Source organism: Drosophila subobscura, chromosome A, assembly GCF_008121235.1.
Source record: "Drosophila subobscura isolate 14011-0131.10 chromosome A, UCBerk_Dsub_1.0, whole genome shotgun sequence".
Classification (NCBI taxonomy): Eukaryota; Metazoa; Arthropoda; class Insecta; order Diptera; family Drosophilidae; genus Drosophila; species Drosophila subobscura.
The window spans coordinates 19,414,110-19,432,712 of record NC_048530.1 but is presented as its reverse complement, the minus strand read 5'-3'; the positions used below and the strand labels follow the sequence as shown (position 1 = coordinate 19,432,712).

General features: G+C 49.1%; 6 protein-coding genes across 8 annotated transcripts; 4 read left to right on the top strand and 2 right to left on the bottom strand.

Moving 5' to 3' along the window:
- The first annotated feature begins 949 nt into the window (after nucleotides 1-949).
- Nucleotides 950-4,483, top strand: LOC117903238 (protein HIRA homolog). Its single transcript, XM_034815141.1, has 5 exons — nucleotides 950-1,121; nucleotides 1,232-3,129; nucleotides 3,191-3,555; nucleotides 3,622-3,826; nucleotides 3,890-4,483. Exons 1-5 carry the CDS (start codon nucleotides 1,085-1,087, stop codon nucleotides 4,481-4,483), a joined length of 3,099 nt encoding a protein of 1,032 aa, XP_034671032.1. The 5' UTR covers nucleotides 950-1,084.
- A 454-nt stretch (nucleotides 4,484-4,937) lies between these two features.
- LOC117903607 (negative elongation factor B) lies at nucleotides 4,938-8,162 on the bottom strand. 3 transcript variants are annotated; one of them, XM_034815863.1, is made up of 4 exons: nucleotides 8,045-8,080; nucleotides 7,954-8,012; nucleotides 6,592-7,890; nucleotides 4,938-6,528 (listed from the first exon to the last, which is right to left on the bottom strand). In XM_034815863.1, the coding sequence occupies exons 1-4, from the start codon at nucleotides 8,052-8,054 to the stop codon at nucleotides 6,175-6,177; spliced, it is 1,722 nt and encodes a 573-aa protein (XP_034671754.1). In that variant the 5' UTR covers nucleotides 8,055-8,080; the 3' UTR covers nucleotides 4,938-6,174. The 3 variants fall into 3 exon arrangements, with proteins under 3 accessions (XP_034671754.1, XP_034671753.1, XP_034671755.1); XM_034815862.1 differs by having other exon boundaries at nucleotides 4,939-6,528; nucleotides 7,954-8,161; XM_034815864.1 differs by having other exon boundaries at nucleotides 6,370-6,417; nucleotides 7,130-7,890; nucleotides 7,954-8,162.
- A 222-nt stretch (nucleotides 8,163-8,384) lies between these two features.
- LOC117903608 lies at nucleotides 8,385-11,103 on the top strand. Its single transcript, XM_034815865.1, has 2 exons — nucleotides 8,385-9,226; nucleotides 9,286-11,103. Exons 1-2 carry the CDS (start codon nucleotides 9,046-9,048, stop codon nucleotides 10,782-10,784), a joined length of 1,680 nt encoding a protein of 559 aa, XP_034671756.1. The 5' UTR covers nucleotides 8,385-9,045; the 3' UTR covers nucleotides 10,785-11,103.
- An 88-nt stretch (nucleotides 11,104-11,191) lies between these two features.
- Nucleotides 11,192-13,457, bottom strand: LOC117903609 (pyruvate dehydrogenase [acetyl-transferring]-phosphatase 1, mitochondrial). The gene is made up of 4 exons (XM_034815866.1): nucleotides 12,904-13,457; nucleotides 12,326-12,827; nucleotides 11,702-12,269; nucleotides 11,192-11,631 (listed from the first exon to the last, which is right to left on the bottom strand). Exons 1-4 carry the CDS (start codon nucleotides 13,015-13,017, stop codon nucleotides 11,400-11,402), a joined length of 1,416 nt encoding a protein of 471 aa, XP_034671757.1. The 5' UTR covers nucleotides 13,018-13,457; the 3' UTR covers nucleotides 11,192-11,399.
- Nucleotides 13,458-13,788: 331 nt separating this feature from the next.
- LOC117903612 (ras-related protein Rab-39B) lies at nucleotides 13,789-15,477 on the top strand. The gene is made up of 2 exons (XM_034815868.1): nucleotides 13,789-14,194; nucleotides 14,526-15,477. The coding sequence occupies exons 1-2, from the start codon at nucleotides 14,087-14,089 to the stop codon at nucleotides 15,072-15,074; spliced, it is 657 nt and encodes a 218-aa protein (XP_034671759.1). The 5' UTR covers nucleotides 13,789-14,086; the 3' UTR covers nucleotides 15,075-15,477.
- A 430-nt stretch (nucleotides 15,478-15,907) lies between these two features.
- On the top strand, nucleotides 15,908-18,121 carry LOC117903610 (mitochondrial import receptor subunit TOM40 homolog 1). The gene is made up of 4 exons (XM_034815867.1): nucleotides 15,908-16,167; nucleotides 16,414-16,676; nucleotides 16,739-17,156; nucleotides 17,238-18,121. The coding sequence occupies exons 1-4, from the start codon at nucleotides 15,984-15,986 to the stop codon at nucleotides 17,375-17,377; spliced, it is 1,005 nt and encodes a 334-aa protein (XP_034671758.1). The 5' UTR covers nucleotides 15,908-15,983; the 3' UTR covers nucleotides 17,378-18,121.
- The last annotated feature ends 482 nt before the right edge of the window (nucleotides 18,122-18,603 follow it).

Sequence of the window (18,603 nt, the reverse complement as noted above, 5' to 3'; positions counted from 1 at the left end):
CCAGCTGAGCTATGCTAAAAAAAGGCTAAGAAAAGCAAAAGCAAAGAAAACATAAAGCAAAGAAAAGGCGTTCTTTGGCATCAGAAGTCGGTTGAGTACTTGGAAATACCCCCAGAAGGCACCAAAATTATTCCACCAAATGAGTGATTTGCAATAAATTGGTTCAAGTGCAGTTTTGTGCAATTTAAATAAATATATTCTGAGACTCTAATGAATTTAATTTTTGTCTTCTACCAGTTACAGCGAATTTGTTGGCTGGTGTTCTTGCAATAAAAATAAACTACTTTGGCCCGCGTTTCTCATTTGCGCACTTGCTGCTGTTTTTTTGTTGTAATTAATTAATTGTTCGTTATTTAAAACCGTTTCACGCTGTCAACTAATTTATTAAAAAAGCTGCATAAAATGTTTGATTTGTATATTTTTTTGTAATAAGTTGATAGAAACCCAAATAACATATTGGAACAAGCTTAGTTTTTGTTTTTAAACATAATTTTTCTATTTTATGTTCATTTTAAGATAATTTTGTTTTCCTTTTGGTAAAAAAATAACCGAAAAATCGTCAAATTGTCTTTAATAATTAGTTTCTGCATATAGGACTTTTACGCAAAGACAACGTGTTATTTTCTCTCTGTTTTAAACTGATAAAGCAAAAACAAAAGATTCAAGTTTGACGAATTATAGTACATTTGCGTGAAGCAATCAGAGAAGTCCCAAATGCATAAATTTGAATTTATATGGCGTAGTGCTGCCACCTACATTGTTGCATTTACAGCTGAATCGAACTCCATTGATGTGGACGATTAGTAAACCATTGCGATATGCCCCTGTTGATTTGGTGGCCATTTCCGATAGTACCATCCGCTTTCGGTATATTTGATTATTTTCGGTAGATTTGCGACATCGAAATTGAGGCAGAGTTACATTTGCGGTATATTTGACCGATAAATCCGCGGTCACACTAGTGAGGCCGGCTGTAAATGTTTAAAAAACTATTATTAGTTTTTATTAGTTGATTAGCCCGATTGCAGGGAGATCCAATCTGATAAAAGATACTCGCTGTCGGTAGCCAGGTCTTTGTGTTTCCATGAAGCTCCTAAAACCCGCATGGGTCCATCACGATGGTGAGTGTGGAGGCTGTGAAGAGGAGCCCCATCTGGCCGAGTCGACTCGGCTGCTGCAGCAAGTCCTTAACTCTCTTTTCTCTGTGTCTATGTGTGTGTGCGTGTTGCAGCAAAGCAAATCTTCTCGGTAGACATACATCAGGACTGTACAAAGTTCGCCACCGGCGGTCAGGGCAACGATTGCGGTCGTGTCGTTATCTGGAACCTTCAGCCGGTGCTCAGCGAGAAGGATGAGTTCGATGAGGCGATACCGAAGATGCTGTGCCAGATGGACCAGCACCTGGCGTGCGTCAACTGTGTGCGCTGGTCGCAGAACGGCGTCTACCTCGCCTCCGGCTCCGACGATAAGCTGATAATGATTTGGCGCAAAAGCACCGGATCCAGCGGTGTCTTCGGCACCGGCGGCATGCAGAAGAATCACGAATCGTGGCGCTGCTTCCACACGCTGCGCGGCCATGCGGGCGATGTGCTGGACCTCGCCTGGTCCCCCAATGACATCTATTTGGCCAGCTGCAGCATCGACAACACGGTCATCATTTGGGATGCCCAGGCGTTCCCCGCGATGGTGACCACGCTGAAGGGGCACACGGGCCTGGTGAAGGGTGTGTCCTGGGATCCGGTGGGCAGGTTTCTCGCCTCCCAGTCCGACGATCATAGCATCAAAACGTGGAACACCATCGACTGGACACTCTCCGAGACGATCACGGAGCCGTTCGAGGAGTGCGGCGGCACGACGCATATTCTGCGTCTCTCCTGGTCCCCGGACGGCCAGTATCTGGTCTCGGCGCATGCCATGAACGGCGGCGTACCCACCGCACAGATCATCGAGCGTGAGGGCTGGCGCTGTGACAAGGATTTCGTTGGTCATCGCAAGGCCGTCACCTGCGTCCGCTTCCACAACTCGGTGCTGTGCCGCCCAATGCCCGATGGCCAGAAGAAGCGGCAGTACTGCTGCCTGGCCGTTGGCTCCAGGGATCGCTCGCTGTCCGTCTGGATGACGGCGCTGCAGCGGCCGCTGGTACTCATCCACGAACTGTTCGAGGACAGCATCCTGGACCTGTCCTGGGGCCCCGACCAGTGTCTGCTGATGGCCTGCAGCGGCGACGGCACTGTGGCCTGCCTGCAGTTCACCGACGAAGAGCTCGGCGAGCGACTCTCCGCGGACAACATGGACGCGCTGTTCATGAAGCTTTACGGGGAGTTGTATGGCGCCGGCTTGGGTCTCGGCAACAAGACGTCGGTGGTGACAGCCGATCAGAGTTGTTCCTACCAGTCGGAGGCGTCGGCACTGCAAACGTCGGCTCTGCCTTTTCCGCTGCCCAATGCCGCGCTGGAGCGACGCACGGCCTCCACGGCACAGCGACCCATCAGCAAGCAGACCGAGACACGCACAAAGGATGGCAAACGAAGGATTACGCCCATGTTCATACCGCTGAATGAGGAGGAGCGTGCTCCAGCCTCCATTGCCTCCAGCAGTGGCACGCCCACAGTGCCAGCCGCGATAGAACGTTCGCATGCCACCACGCCCACGGAGTGCGCGGTGACGCCACGCATGCCCGAGCCGCTGGTGTCGTCGGCACGCAAGAATCAGCCAGCAGCGGCGCATCGGCGGCAGGATCGAACGCCCTTCGATACCAGCCAGCAGGCGGACTTTCCACGCTCGCCCAAGACCCCCGACGAGCATCAGGGCACAACAATGGGTCCCAAGCTCAATATTACGGCCACGGCGAAGAGTGAGTTCGTGAAGACGGCCCTCGACTACAGGCTGCTCGTGCAGAATGGACACCTGAAGACGAGTCATGGGATGCTGGCCAAGGTGACGGCCAGCATTGATGGTGAATTCCTGTGGGAGTTCTATGTGGGCTCGCCTGTGGTCAATGTGAATCTCTGCGCCAAATACTGCATGCTCTGCTCCCTCGATGGCAGCATGCGGCTGATATCAATGGAAACGGGCTGTCATGTCTTCCCAGCCATTGCTCTCTCCAGCTCGGCCGTGCACTGCGCCTTTGTGAGTATTCCAAAGGGTAGAAGTTGCCTTAAGATAAACCATTTTATGCCTTTCCCAACAGAGTCCCGACAACAGTTTGGTGGGCGTGCTGACTGAATGCGGTTTGCTGCGCATTTGGAATATTGCTGGTGCGACGATTAGCCTGGCCGCTGGCTGCAAGGAGCTGCTGATCAAGCACGGCGCTGTCGTGCAGTTCTCGGTGACGGATCAGGGCATGCCGCTGATTGGCTTCCCCAATGGCAACTCCTACTCGTACTCCACCAGCCTCGAGTCATGGCTGGTGCTGGCCACCAAGGATGCGATCATGTACCATGGCATCCGCGGCACTCTGCCCCGCGACGAGGATCTTGTGGCGCGTAAATTTCCGCTGCTCAGCATGCAGGCCAGTAGCCAGAATTACTTTGTGCTCGGCAGCGGCATGGAGCTGTAAGTTATCTCAACCCAACCATTGACATTCCTCCTCCTCATCTGCCTGCTCCTTTGCTCCCTCAGGCGTAAATTGGAGAGCTGGCAGCAGACGGCAAAAATTCTGTTCATCGACAATCAAATCAAGTTGTGCGAAGCGCTGCAATCGACGGATGAACTGAAGCATTGGCACACGATGCAGGCGCTTCAATTATCCGCCTATGGCTCGGAGAAACGTTTGCGCATGTTCCTCGATGAGTTGCTCTCGAACTCGGACACGGGCATATCAACGGTAAGAATGGGTTGGCTTACGCTTTGCCAGCACTTATCCACGCTCCTCCCTGTCTCGCTCTAGTTCGCGTCAAAGCACGAGCTGGCGCAGTGCGTGCTGGACACATTGAAGTCGCACGGACAGTGGCGTCGCCTGCACACGGAATACACGGAACTGCTTAAGTTCTGCCGCAATCAGCGTATTGAGGAGATCTTTGCCACGCCCGCACCGCCACAGCCGCGTTCGGCCTCACCCAGTCCGCCGCATCAGCAGCAAACGGTGTCGCCCAGTCCGCCGCGTGTGCCCCCCACTGTGTCGCCCAGTTCGCCGCGCACATCCCAAACGGTCTCGCCCAGTCCGCCACGTGTGCCGCCCAGTCCGCCGCGTACGGCCCCAGCGGTCTCTCCTAGTCCGCCCAATCCACAAGCCGGCATGCCGAGCGTGTCCCCCAATGCCTCACAGCTGCCCAGTCCTGGCACAGTGTCACCCGAAACGCCACAATCGGGCACAGAGTCATCCGGCACGCCGCCCGGTCAGTTGTTGCCGCAAACAGCCGCCACCAGTCCGCTGCAAACGCACTTTGTGTCCTCCAGTCCGTCACAGTCGGGCACACAATCGCCCCAAACGCCACAATCGGAAACGGAGTCGCCACAGCCGCCCAGTCCGGTGTATCCCTAAAGCGACTGCAACCAAACGGAAGGACTTCCAAGCTGCCACTTCCAACAACAGAGCAAAAGAATTGCCCAAGAGCCAGAGCAACCCATCTACAAATTTTTAAATTATGTAAAAACTATTGCGTCTCTTGTTGTTTTTTTTTAACCATTGTACAGTCGTCCAGCCTAGATAGGGTAGCATAAGGTATGCAAAGTATTAGTTATAAATTACATTAATGTTTATATTTACATTTTATTTTTTAATTAATTAAAAAAAGAATTCCCCCCGAATAAAAGTGCACACGATAATGGTGTTTAGATTTGTACTCTAATTTGTTGTATATATTTATTTCTATTATTTGCCTTTTGCTTAAATTAATAAATCAATCAATTTTACATAATAAAGTGGAAACAATTTGTTTTGGTCAAATGCCAAAAAACTACTCTAAATTTATACAATTATATAATTTGCCAATGGCAAAGATGGAAAAATATTAAAAACAAAGCCGGAATAAGCGTCTCTCAGAGGAGAGTTATTTTTTGTTTTTTGCTTAAATGAATTAATCAATTAATTAAGTCTCCTTTTGTTTTTGCGCAACAGTTTTACATGATAAAGTGGAAACAATTTGTTTGGTCGAATGCCAAAAAACTACTATAAATATGTATAATTAAATAATTTGCCAATTGCAAAGATTTGTATATAGAAGAATTTCATGCGATAAAAAATTATTAAAAACAAAGCCTAAATAAGCGTCTCTCAGAGGAGAGTTATTGGTTTTTTTTTCTTAAATGAATTAATCAATCAATTACGTTTCTTGTGCTTTTTGCGCAACAATTTTACATGATAAAGTGGAAACAATTTGTTATGGTCAAATGCCAAAAACTACTCTAAATATATAATAATTATATAATTTGCCAATTGCAAAGATTTGTATACAGCTAAAAAATTACTTCAAGCGCTAAAAACAAATAAAAACAAAGCCTGAATAAGCGTCTCTCAGAGGAGAGTAACGGCCCCGCACTGCAGCAGAATCCTCGTGCGGAAGCTCTAAATATATCTATGCACTACATTTATAAATTGTCATTGATTGGTTTCTATGTGTTTTTTAACTAAAATTTGTTTGATTGCTTTTCTAGTTTTTTGTTTGTTTTATGTTTCACGATTTAAGGCATCTGCTATTAGGGTTTGTGTGTGATATAATCCTGAGAAGTCTCCCCCACCAAACACGGACAGACATTGTATGACGGACATGAGCTATAAGTGTCTGTTGATTAATTGCAATGGCATAAAAAGAAGCCCAGGCTCAGTGGAAAATCAGTATAGAAAAAAATAAGAACATTCTACAGCTAATAATAAATTGCAATTCTACAAGGTGATCTCGTCGGCTGCTCGTCGGCAGCCTTGCGCCCTTGGAGTTCAGTGCATGTTTGCTTGTCAAATTATAAAACAAACATCAACTCGTTTGCCTTTCACGTTGCCTTCAAAGGGTTAATCAGTACACTCAATTGTCGTTTCACTCACACTTACTACGCAGAGCCCTTTCACTCGCACTTGTTGACAGCATTGTTAGGGGCGCCGTTCTGCCGACGAGACCTCCTTATATAGTTGCTTCATGTGTCTGGCAACCATCATCTGAACAGCTTTAGATCTATTACGTGCAAGATTGTCCATCATCCGACGACAGCCGCTGTTACCGCGACCACCGTTTCCTTTGGCTATTGGGCATTGTAGTGCGGTCCTGGCGTTGGCACCGACTTCAGTGGCGAATCAAAGTCCGCTGGCGGTGTCTCCACCACCGGGGTCTCTGGTGCACCCGCCGCAATGCGATCGGTTAGAGTTTCGTACAGCTTGTGCACATGCTCATTGTGGGCCGTTGTCGGTTGCATGGCCTTCATGAGTGTGCCCAAGCGGCAGGAGGGCAACTTGTTGTGCACATACCACAGCAGCTTCAGCATGTGCCGCGACGTTACATTCTCGCGCGTCAAGCCCGCAAAGATGAACTCATCGAAGAGGGTTGTGCAAAAGTCCTCCGTGGAGAATTCATCGCTCATCGGAATGAGCAGAGCGATCTGCAAGGAACAAAACATAATCAAACGATTGAATCATCAGGCTGATGCCTTCAGTCTGCTCACCAGGGAGTGCAGGAAGGGATCCTCGTACGCTCGATGATCCTTGCAGGCGGAGAGTATGGCCAGCACGCGCAGCACACCCACGCGATCCTTGAGGCGGGCCGTGTGCAGCGTGTAGTACATGGCCAGAATGCTGGATACCGCACTCTCCTGTATGTACGCCTCGACGGCATCGGGCGCCGGACCCGAGTGCTCAATGATGGTCAACGCAGACTCTCGCTCATCCGGCGGCAGCTTGCCGTGCAGGCTGCGACACTGATCATCCACCATGAGCGACATGAGGGCGGGCAGAAACTTGGTGACCACCTGGCAGTCCAGTTTCGGCTCCTTAAAGTCCTGCGAGTCGATCATCACCCAGGCACTGAGCCCGAGGGCCAGCATTCGCAGCAGAAGGATCAGAATTTGATTGTCTCGCGGCATGCCCTCGTTGTTGATCAAATGGTGGAGTATCTTGATGGCCGAGGTGGCCAGAAAGTTGATGGCATACGGATCGCAGAGGGTCATCGAGAGATCGCCCAGCACCTGCTCCTGGCCGCGCTTGATGTTGTCGAGAAAGCCCTGCAGCTCGCGCGATCGCTTGATGTCCACATTCTTCTCACGGATGCAGGCGTCCAGGCACCACGTGAACTTGTGACAGGGATCTATCGAGATGATCTCCTGCACCTCCAGGTCGTGCAGCGCCATCAGCAGCTCCGCTCGCAGCGTGCAATAGTGCACGTTGCGGGTGCGCAGGAAGAGCGTCCTCAGGAACTGCAGCACCATGTCGTACAGCTTCACGCTGGTGCCGATCATGTTGGCCAGCTTCTGCACCACCTCGCCTTGCCGCCGCACCTTGGGCGTCGGATGGAAGAACAAGTTGTTGAGGTTTGTGTGATCGAACAGGATGTGCTCCTTCTCCCTGATGTACTGCGAAAGCAGGGGCGACACCTCGTCGCCGAAAAGCGACTGATTGTCCCGCCAGATCTGGCGCTTCACCTCCGTGTCCGTGTCGGCGTACAGCTCCCGGTCGCGCACCAGAATCTTGAGGTACTTGTCATCGATGTGCTGTGTGTTCCTCAGGATGGCCATCACCACCGGCCTCAGTGACTTGACCCGCACGACGGGGAAGCTCTTCACCAGCAGCTCCTTCAGCTTCTTGTCACGCTCGCGGGGCTCCTTCTGGCCCAGCTCGTTGATGTGGGCAATCAGCTTGTCGCGCAGCTCCTCCATGAGTGACGTGTGGAAATCCAGACGCCGCACTCCGTGGAGGTCCAGCAGCGGCAGCATGGGCCGTAACGACGGCAACAGCACCCCATTCTCCAGCTGCAATTGAGTGGGACAGGTGCATTAGCGATTTTTCGCGCCCATTTTGCAACGTAAACAAACCTGAAAACTCTCAATGGCTTTGAGGGGGTCCGTGCAGGAGGTGAGAGCCTCGCGCAAGTACGCCTGCCCCGGTATATTAACATCCTCGAGTCCCGTGCCATTATTTTTAGCGGGTGTGCTCATTCTTTTTCAATTTAACACGTTCTATGCGGCAATTTAATATTTAATTGTTTTTTTTTCATCGGAGACAAACAATGTGGGGGTGGATTATCGGTAGCCGGCCATTACAACTGCTATCGAATAGTATCGGCTGATAAGAAAATTGATTTGAATCAGCAGTTTCATGACTAATTATATGCTGCTGGATAATAAAAATCAAAATATTTGATGAATCTTTAAAAACTGTTTAATAATAATTTACAATATTTGTACCTTCGTTGTGGCATTCGATTGGCAACAACTATCGTGAAGAGCGTGTATTGGCTCTGCGCAAGGTTCCATCCCTAACGTACTGTCGTTGTCCTAAAGTTCAATTGCCAATTAAATACGGAAGGAAATTAGAAAAGTGATTGTAAATGAGAATAATGCTGTTTGGCTTGGCATGTCTTCAAAGAATCGAATCCATTGTCATGGAGCAGCAAGACCACTGTGCTTATCTCTAGGCGATGACTGTGGAGGTAAAAATATTAGCGATAAGTAACAGGTACGCCAATGCCAGTAAAGTCCATCCCTAGGCTGCAATAGCCAGAAGAGAGGTAAAAAAGCATCAAGTACAATCAATTTGGAGTTTAGGTAATCCGCATATATTATGTGCCCCAGCATCGGCTTCCGCAGCTGGAGACATAGCTAGACGACAGGTTCATTTACTTCCGGCTACCACTACGATTACGTCGTAGCCGTGTTCCGTGTGGCAAGCGCGCACCTACGCGCCATTTGTGTGTGCATTGGTGTTGGTGTTGGTGTGTGTGTGTGTGGTGTGGTGTGTGCGACCTCGCCAATAAGCAGACGAACCAAAAACGTCTGGAGCCGCATTCCGTTTGCAAAACAATAACATTGCCTTCCAAGCCCAGAACCGATTTGCTCCAAATTGCGTGAGGAAAATTAAATGTGACCACTGGGAGCGGGAGTCCAGCACAAGCAGACAAAAACAACATGTCGTCCACATCGGAGCGGAAGCGCTATCACAAGGATAATGCGCCCACCGACGACATTCTGACGCTCATCAATCTGGTGCGCCAGAATCCAGCGCTCTACAACTACAAATTGCAGCCGAATCAAAGGCGTCGCTCGGACATCCTCACCGGATGGCAGGAGGTGGCCCAAAAGATTGGTCGTAAGTCAAAATGCACTTTTTTGATTGTTCCTGCTACAATTTCTTTTTCGTTCGTGCAGATAAGTACACTGTGCAGGAGGTGAGACGAAAGTGGAAGAACCTTCGGGATACGTACCATCAGTATCGCCTGCGCACACCCAAGTGCATAGAGGGGCGTCTGTCCAAGTGGCGGTATGCCAAGGAGTTGGATTTCCTGTCGACCGTGTACCAGCCGAAACTGAAGTCGCATCGCACACAAAATCACTATGAGGCGAGCAGTGCCACAAGCACAACGCTGCCCATCGGCTCCATGCTGCACCTGAAGGACCATGGCGACGACGATGATGATGGGGACGACGATGGTCAGTCGGATACGGCAATGTCATCGCATCATGATGCGCAGATCACGCTGGTCGGCGATGAGGCCGAAACATTCATACTGACAGCCTACGAGGAGGGTGTTTCGGACGACACAGTGTCCCAGCATCATGAGCACCATCATCACCAGCATCATCATCACCAGCAGCAGCACCATCATCATCATCACCATCACCAGTCGCAGCACGACGGCAGCATCTCGAGCATTGAGCTGTCCCAGATCGCCCACGATGACGATGTTGTCGACGATGTGGACGAGGACGATGATGTGGTCGATCACGACGGCCATGTGGTGGACATTGTCAAGCACGAGATGGACGAGGACGGTGCCACCGGCACCGAGGTGGACTACGAGGAGGTCTGCCTGTACGAGGAGGCCAGCGGGGCCCATGTCGACTGCGAGATGGGCGTCAGCAACGGCGTGGACGGCAGCAGCGACGTGACGCACAGCAAGAGCTTCCACTACATCGATGCCCATGAGTTTTGCATATCGGACATTGAGCCGCAGCCGCACCAGCAGTCCGTCTCGGTCGCTGTACGCTCCCACCATCATCATCAGTATACGGGCAGCTGTGTGAACGGCTCGACCACCAATAGCGTCCTCGGCGGCGGCACCGTTGTCTCCGACGGCAAGCTCAAGAATCTCACGCTGGTCACCACCTCAGCGGCAGCAGCAGCGGCGGCGGCGGCAGCCCAAGCTGTTGCCAGTCGGCACGAACAGAGCATTTCCGCACAGCATATCTCCTTGGTGGATGTCACAGAGGCGACGAGCACGAGCGTAACCATTTCCAGCACACCGGCTGTGTCCCTAAATGCCGCAGCAGTCACCACCTCGCCAGCAGCGTCATCGGCGCTGTGCAACACCACATCGTATACGACGCCCACGGCCACCATACTCCAACTGCCGCCGCTAACATGCGGCGGACCGGCCCTCAACAGTGGCGTCAATCCAAACGGACCCTGCCCGCCGCTGGCCATCAGTGCGGCCAGCAGCAGCACCCTGATCAAGGAGGAGGAACAGCATAGCAATGCCTATCATGTGGCCCGGGCGCTGGCCAAGCGGGACGAGCTGGATCTATTCTTTGATTTCCTTAAAAAGAAAATGCAATGCTTCACCAAGACCCAGCTGACGCACATACAAATGGAGTTCTTGAATTGTGTGGGACGCCAGGAGGCGGCCGAGCATGAATGCAAAGACTAAGCAACCTAAATAGATGACCAACCCCAAACCCTGATATGCATCCCCCCATCGAGCCCCTGCTTCCCTCTTGCTTATAGTAGTACTCTCTATCTACAGTAGTAGTTGCTTAGTTTTAATTATTGTGTATAGGCTTAGGATCGTACAGTTTACCAGTTTGCCGCGAAACTCTCACATTTTCGAGTTTTCTCTTCATTTTAGCTTTATAAATTGCCCCAAAACACACACACAAACACACATACATGTACATGATCTATGTACACCTGCCCCACATACCTTATATATGTAGATATAAGCATAACAAGAAGAGTTATATATGGAGAGAGAGAGAGTTGTAACTCCTCTACCACCAACCCCCCCAAAAAGTGTAATTTGAATGTATTTGTAAAGAATAAAAACAACCGATTTGATTCTCGATTTTGTGTTGCGCGCGCGAGAGAGAGGATTTTACTGTCCGAAGAAACAAAACTTAAACGCAAAGAACACTTAGCCTAGCAGTATTGCAGCTTGAGAAGGCTTCTGGAGAGTGTGGGCAGCAGCCAATAAGTATTTTACAAGCAGAGCGGCAAAAGTTAAAATCCAAAAAGAGTCAGATAGTCCAGTGGGGGGGAAACATCATCACGCTGCCGGCGGTGCGGGCTGTGCATCTCTTAGGCCGGCTATGTGCTCCGTGTTGAAGTAAATGACGGTAATGGTTATATCATCGCGATACAGACGCACCACATCCTTGGGCAGCGACAGGTAGTACGAGATCTTTGAGTGCTCGATCCCATAATCGGTGGCACCCAGCGCATTGCGAATCAAATGTGTGGCAGCATTCTGATCAATTGGTTTACGTGTGAGACCAGCTCTGCGGGGGGAAAATGAATGAAAAGTTTTAGCTTGAGCAGCAGCCTCCGGAATGGATGTGGGAAACTCACTTGCGTTCGGCCAGCTGATCAGAGATTTGCTGTAGCGTGGGATTACCCTCTGGCAGTCGCATCGGCTCTAGTATCTTCTTCGAGTTGATGTGCTCCCCCACGAGGCTGACGACCTCGCTGGGCGAGAGGAAATCCCACAGGCCATCGCTGGCTATGACTAGAAACTTATCGTTGATGCTCAGCTCGTGCTGTTGCACATCGGGCCGGGCGGTCAGGTACGGCGGCGTATAATAGTTGGGTGCCATCGCCTGCTCCCCGATCAGGGGCACCACCTTCTTCTGCATTATGTCCAGGGACCATTTGTAGCGATAGTCGCCAAAGGCGCGCAGCGGTGCCAATTGGCTGAGCAGTCGGCCATTGCGTATGGCCGTCTCGTGCTCCTCCTTGGGATGCTCGTCGAGTATGCGCTTCACCTCGGCCATGTTGTCCACATTGTGCTCGACGTTGAGCTTCTTTGGATGCCATTGATTCGTTTGCGGATCGAGAACACCCAGAACGGCGCCACAGTCCCCAGTGCTGGCCACATGCAGTTGCAGACCCTCCAAATGCACCAGACACGCCACGGCACCTACAAAACATCCATAGATAAAAGTGAAGCAACATTTGTAGGAGCAAGCCTCTTACCCGACAGCGCCACACCCATGGTGCGCACATCGATGGTGGCCAGCGCCTCGTGTGACAGTGCCTCGTCCAGCTGGAGAAAGGCGTGCACCAGTTCGCTGCTCACGTCCCGCTGCGGTGTCTGGGCCAGCTGCTTGATGTACTTCTGGAAGCTGTGCTCGTAGATCGGCTTGATCTCGTTGACGAAGTCAACGTTGTCGTTGTGGCACTTGAGGAAGGACTGGCTGTTGCAGTTCTGCTTCATTTGCTCCCGCAGCACCTGGCGCGGCAGTGTGGCCGCCGAGACATAGCGCAGGAGACGCTTGGACACCACCTGGCCACAGGCGGCACCGCCATGCCCATCGAATATGCCACAAATGAAGCCATTTCTGTGCAGCAAGCTGGCCTCGGTGCGTGAATCCTCGCAGGGGGAGTTGGAGCCAAGCTGATTCGTCTCGTAACTCCGCACAATCCCATCCACCGGGAAGTTGTACACAAATTCGTTCTCCCGCAGCTGAAGATTCACCTGCGAAAAATGAAAACAAAAACAAAACATACACATACAGATACAGAGTACAGTTAGATGCGGGAGAGCGACTTACATCGTACGGACTCAGCTGTGGCAGGTGCGGCAGGAGACGTAGAGCGTTGAGGCTGAACTCTCGCACATTGCTGCGCACACAGGTAGCGGCGTCGTTTAGCACAAACTTTAACATCTATGTAGGTGAGTGTAGGCACATATATATATGTATATGTACTCTGTAGGTGCGTGTGTATATATGCTTAAATATACATAAACTCTGCTCCGCTGCAGCTATAATTAACGGTAATAATATTGTTCGGTAACCTTGCGCAGCGCACACAACATACACGTTGCATGTGTGTGTGTTTAATGTGGAGACGGAGACTGAGAAGGAGACGGATACGGAGTACGTACCCCTGCCCGTAACCGGCAGCACGCTTTTTCCTTAATCGCTGGCTACCTTCTTGGCGCGCCTCCCGTATACTCTTTGCAGGCGCTTGAGTTGTTTCGTTACTACTGCTGCCGCTCCCCTGTTACTCGAATTGTACATTTGTTTTGCCGCAACTGAGAAATTTGACAGAAAAACAAACGTAAAATTAATATAAATCGAACAACTGTCAGTAAGTTCAGTGGGACCGCGGATTAATCGATCAAATATACCACACAACCCTCAAAAATATACCAAAAAACTACCGCACATCTTAAATTATATTTCTAGACTTTGCTGTTCTATTTAAAATATCTAGCTATTTAGGATTCTCAGCGCTAAAACTACAACCCATCAGTGGCGCTTAACAGCACGTGTTTCAATCAATAATTTAAGCTAGATGAATTCATTCAAAAAAACATGCAAGATATTGGGCATATGAGATAATACATTTATTGGGTTATTTGTTTGCGCTTAACAGCACATTCGTAACTGCTGTCCACGCACTGGCAACGCTTGCTTTTATCACTCACTCACGCACACAATCACAGTGTTTGTTAGAAAAAACAAAACAAAGTCACGGCAGCTGAATATTTTGTAGTATATTTATAATTGGCGTTTAACCCGAGCAGCAAACGAAACGTTAATAAGCTATAAATAAAACAAGTGTGCAGCAGCAGTCGTGCAGTAATCCAGTTCCGGTGCGAGGCATGGGCTGGCCCCACCACTGACCAAAACGAACAACAAAAGGACAAGGACGACAACATAATCTGCGTCTTAGCCGAAGATTTGAACTAGAAATCAACAAAGGGCCGCCGTTGCACACACAGTCAATATGGTCGAGCCCATTTTCGAGTATCAATTCCGCCTGATACTCATCGGCGACAGCACAGTGGGCAAGAGTTCGCTGCTCAAATTCTTTACAGATGGAAAATTTGCCGAAGTTTGTATTCCCCACCCCAACGAGTGATAGCAGAGTGAGCGTGTGTGTTTGTGTGTGCGTGCGTGCGTATGTGTGTCAAGTGCGATCGCCTAACAGATGCATTTAATGCGTTTTCTTACATAATTCAATGATTAATGCACAAAGAAAATAAAACAAAGGCCTGATTCTCAGGCTCAGATGCTGTCTCATGTGTGCGTGTGGGTGTGTGTGTCCTCGCCTGATAATGAAAGGAACAACAACAAGGCTGCACCAGAGACCAGAGCTGCCATATCATTCGCAGCAGTTTGCCCGCGCAATTTAAATGGAATGTCTCAACCTTTTACCATTTCAGCTCTCGGATCCGACGGTGGGCGTGGACTTCTTTGCCCGCCTCATTGAGATGAAGGATGGGACACAAATCAAACTACAGCTGTGGGACACGGCCGGCCAGGAGCGTTTCCGCTCCATCACAAAATCCTATTATCGCAATTCAGTCGGCGTTCTGCTCGTCTATGATATCTCAAATCATGCCAGCTTCGAGCATATACCACTGTGGATGATGGAGGCGCAGCGCCACATCGAGCCGCACCGACCCGTCTTCGCGCTGGTTGGCTGCAAGCTGGACCTCATCAATGCGGGCGGCCACCGCGAAGTGTCCACGGAGGAGGCGCAGACGTTTGCCAAACAGCATGGCCTGCATTTCGTAGAGACTTCCGCGCGCACCGGTGCCAATGTGGAGGAGGCCTTCCGCATGGTCACCCAGGAGGTGTACGCACGCATTCGATCCGGCGAGTACAAGGCGGAGGATGGCTGGGATGGCATCAAGGCCGGCTTTGCGACGCCCAACAGTCTCGACTTCAATCTCGTTGTGGCCGAGCCGGAGAAGTCCTCCTGTTGTTGATTCGTTCGTTCGCCTTGGGTTTGGGTCCCCTCCCCCCTTTTCATTGTTTTTGTTTGTCCAAACAGCGATAGAGGTTTATTTTTTGTTTGTTTCTTCCATAGTTTATTGTAAATTTTGTTTTTTGCTCTTTTTTTTTTTTTGTCGAAATCTTCTGTGTGTGGTCCACCCTAGGCACATCTTAAAGTCGTACCTAATTTAGCTGAGAAACCAAATCATTAATGCAAAAACTATTTTTAGTTTCGTTTGTAAGCAAACCACGCCCCCTGCACCGGCCCAGGGACTGGTAGAGCCCAGTAACATACATTAATATTGGATCCAAGTCATTCGGGAAAGGGTCTGTTAACCGAAAGACAAGACATGGGCTCCATATACACGAAATACGAAAAAGAAAATCTATACATAATTCTTGAACTTGAAATATAAACGTTTTTATTAATACAAATAAAGGAAAGTAATGTTTTATAACATAAGGACGAAGAAGCAAAGGACAGAAATGATTTTAAATAAAGGCGCGTATTTCTGTGCTCATATTTGACACCCAGAAATGAGTATGTATAGTGTTCAATATATCGATATTTAGTAAGGTCATAGGGTATACAACCCAATAAAATGGAGTATTTATAATAAGCCAAATTGATGCGCCAATCGGATTAAATTATTGTTTCAGTGTTAAAAGTTTTAGCAAGATAGTAATATCAAATAGAACATCAAAATTGAGGAATATGATTTAGCATTACGGTATATTTACGGTATATTTCGAAAATGTAAAGCTATATTTTGGTATATTTTCGAGGGACTGACGGTATATTTCATTGATAAGTTCGCGGTCACACTGCTCATTGACATATCGCGCGTGCTGCTTAAAAAAATTGTTAACAATTTTTGTGCACTAAGACATAAGAACAAAAAATGGGAAACGTGCTAGCGGCATCCTCTGGCAACAGCAGCAGTGTGGCTGCCGGTCTGAGTCTTCCCGAGCCGGTGGTTGCACCCACAAACACATCGCCATCGGGCGCCGCCAGTGACACTGCCGGGAATGATATTTTACTGGAGAATCCTGGCACCGTTGATGAATTGCACAAAAAATGCAAAGGTAAGTGAATCCCATTGAAGCGACCACATTATGTGCGCATTTTCATAGACCAAAGTCGAGGCGGTTGGAAAAAAAACCTCAGCTGTCTGATGACATAACCTACAACATGTGAGCGGGGGGCCGCAGTGCGTGCGAGTGTGTGTGTGCGTGTGTGTATGTGTGTGCTGTTGTCTTTGATTATGCATTATCAGGCCATTGTTCATTCAACTATCCTATTCTCTTCCCTCTCTCCTGCCCCACCGACAGATATACAGGCCGTCACCTTCGAGGGAGCCAAAATTATGCTGAACAAGGGCCTCAGCAATCACTTCCAGGTCTCGCACACCATCAACATGAGCAGCACCGTGCCGAGCGGCTACCGCTTTGGGGCCACGTACGTTGGCACCAAGCAGTTCAGCCCCACCGAGGCATTCCCAGTCCTCTTGGGCGACATTGATCCATCCGGCAATCTGAATGCCAATGTCATTCATCAGTTCTCGCCGCGCGTACGCTGCAAGTTCGCCTCGCAGGTAAGTCTTCAGCAGAGTTCAATGCGCTAGCAGCAGTGTCTAATGCTTTTGGAATCCTACAGGTCCAGGACTCGAAGATGGTGGCCTCACAGCTGACAACTGATTATCGTGGCGACGACTTCACGGGCTCGCTCACCATGGCCAATCCGAATATTTTCACCAACTCTGGCGTAATCGTTGGCCAGTACTTGCAGTCAGTTACTCCGGCCATTGCCCTGGGCGCCGAGATAGCCTATCAGTATGGGCCGAATGTGCCCGGGCGCCAGATTGCCCTTGTCTCAGGCATGGGCCGCTACACGAGCGGCAACACGACGTGGTCCGGCACTCTGGGCCTGAGTGGATTGCATCTGTGCTTCTACCAGAAGGCCAGCGAGCAGCTGCAGATTGGAGCCGAGGTCGAGACCAGCCTGCGCATGCAAGAGTCAGTCGCCACTGTGGCCTACCAAATCGATTTGCCCAAGGCTGATTTGGTCTTCCGAGGTGAGTCTTGAATCTCACAGAAGCTATTCTGGAGGCTTGAGAGTGTGAAATAATTCATTTGCTTGATGCATTTCCTTGCAGGCTCTATTGACACGAACTGGCACGTTTCGGGAGTGCTGGAGAAGCGTTTGCAGCCATTGCCATTCACGCTTTTACTCAGCGGTCGCATGAATCATGTGAAGAACAACTTCAGACTGGGCTGTGGGCTGATGATCGGTTAACCGGTAGCTGCATAACCCACAATTTTAGCCACAGACCCCGCCCCCAGACAACATTCACATTCACACATCCAATCAATTTGAGCACATCATTTGCCCACAGCACCACCGCCACCAACAGCACCACAAAACAGACAATTCTTTTGGTCCATTCGAAAATGTAAATTGCGGCAACTTGCCGTTTGCTTCGTTTTGTTGAAAAGAGTTGGTTATTAGTTTCAGTTAGCTATCTAGGAATAGTCCACATTTCCAAACAACATTTTAAAGCACGCATCCAACAAAGAATTGTCGCTGTACATTTTAAGTTGCTTCCTAGAAGATGAAGGGAAAAAAAGGAGAAGAACGTACGCATTTATTTTGATAAAAAGCAAACCAAGAACAACAACTAAACCACAAAAACAACACACAGAACACACACAACACATAAACACAGAACATCAGGAGTTTATTTTCTTCAAAAGTTAATAATAAATGCGTATTAAATGTATGTTACATTGTAAAATTGGTAACGAAACTGCTTTAAGTTTATAATTTATAAATTAACAATTAGTTATAAATAACAAAAACAAAAACTTTGTTAAACCAACATTTACCTTTGTGGCGCGCCTAAGCAGAGACAGAGACGGAGGCGCAGAGAAAGAGAAAGGGACAGAAAGAGGGACAGAGAGCAGGAAGTAGAGTGTTCGGATAGAAAGAGACGAAACGTTAGCGCCAAAGCGTTGTGAGGGAAAAGAGAAAAAACCAAACCAGAAAACCAGAAATAAAAAAAAACTCTACAAAAGAAATTGCCCATTGCTAGACTTGTTAAAGATGGGGAATGCTTCCCAGGCAAAAAAGTAAAGAGAGATGATGCCCAACAAAACAACAACAAGAGAATGAACTATCAACAACAAACCAGATGATACAAAACAAAATAGGTTTTAGTGAAAACAAAAAATAAAAAATTTAAATAAACTTTTGGTGTTTGGCTTTTAGTTGGTGTAAGAGTAAGCGCTGCCCAAAGCTCACATTAAAGTAAATCAAAGTTTGGCAATGATGGTCGGAGGTTGAAGAATATTAGTAGCAATTGACGGGAGCCTTATTTTCACAGAAACTCGCATCCTTACATCATCAACGTGCACCACGCGTAGGACAGACGCATTGGCCAGCAAGCAGTAAAGGAAGGTGCATAACTGATGCAGTGTCCGAGCAGCGGATACTCTCTTTGACTCGACTGCTGCAGCTTTTCC

Bases quoted from the DNA above. Each gene is read 5' to 3' on its own strand.
- LOC117903238 (XM_034815141.1), top strand. From the start codon at position 1,085: ATGAAGCTCCTAAAACCCGCATGGGTCCATCACGATG. The intron at 3,556-3,621 runs GTAAGTTATCTC...TTGCTCCCTCAG, and splicing joins CTCGGCAGCGGCATGGAGCT to GCGTAAATTGGAGAGCTGGC. The intron at 3,827-3,889 runs GTAAGAATGGGT...GTCTCGCTCTAG, and splicing joins CGGACACGGGCATATCAACG to TTCGCGTCAAAGCACGAGCT.
- LOC117903607 (XM_034815862.1), bottom strand. From the start codon at position 8,076: ATGAGCACACCCGCTAAAAATAATGGCACGGGACTCGAGGATGTTAAT. The intron at 7,891-7,953 runs GTTTGTTTACGT...ACTCAATTGCAG, and splicing joins AAGCCATTGAGAGTTTTCAG to CTGGAGAATGGGGTGCTGTT. The intron at 6,529-6,591 runs GTGAGCAGACTG...TGTTCCTTGCAG, and splicing joins ATCCCTTCCTGCACTCCCTG to ATCGCTCTGCTCATTCCGAT.
- LOC117903608 (XM_034815865.1), top strand. From the start codon at position 9,046: ATGTCGTCCACATCGGAGCGGAAGCGCTATCACAAGGATAATGCGCCC. The intron at 9,227-9,285 runs GTAAGTCAAAAT...TCGTTCGTGCAG, and splicing joins GGTGGCCCAAAAGATTGGTC to ATAAGTACACTGTGCAGGAG.
- LOC117903609 (XM_034815866.1), bottom strand. From the start codon at position 13,017: ATGTTAAAGTTTGTGCTAAACGACGCCGCTACCTGTGTGCGCAGCAAT. The intron at 12,828-12,903 runs GTAAGTCGCTCT...CATTTTTCGCAG, and splicing joins CACAGCTGAGTCCGTACGAT to GTGAATCTTCAGCTGCGGGA. The intron at 12,270-12,325 runs GTAAGAGGCTTG...GATGTTTTGTAG, and splicing joins CATGGGTGTGGCGCTGTCGG to GTGCCGTGGCGTGTCTGGTG.
- LOC117903612 (XM_034815868.1), top strand. From the start codon at position 14,087: ATGGTCGAGCCCATTTTCGAGTATCAATTCCGCCTGATACTCATCGGC. The intron at 14,195-14,525 runs GTTTGTATTCCC...TTACCATTTCAG, and splicing joins CAGATGGAAAATTTGCCGAA to CTCTCGGATCCGACGGTGGG.
- LOC117903610 (XM_034815867.1), top strand. From the start codon at position 15,984: ATGGGAAACGTGCTAGCGGCATCCTCTGGCAACAGCAGCAGTGTGGCT. The intron at 16,168-16,413 runs GTAAGTGAATCC...CCCCACCGACAG, and splicing joins ATTGCACAAAAAATGCAAAG to ATATACAGGCCGTCACCTTC. The intron at 16,677-16,738 runs GTAAGTCTTCAG...GGAATCCTACAG, and splicing joins GCTGCAAGTTCGCCTCGCAG to GTCCAGGACTCGAAGATGGT.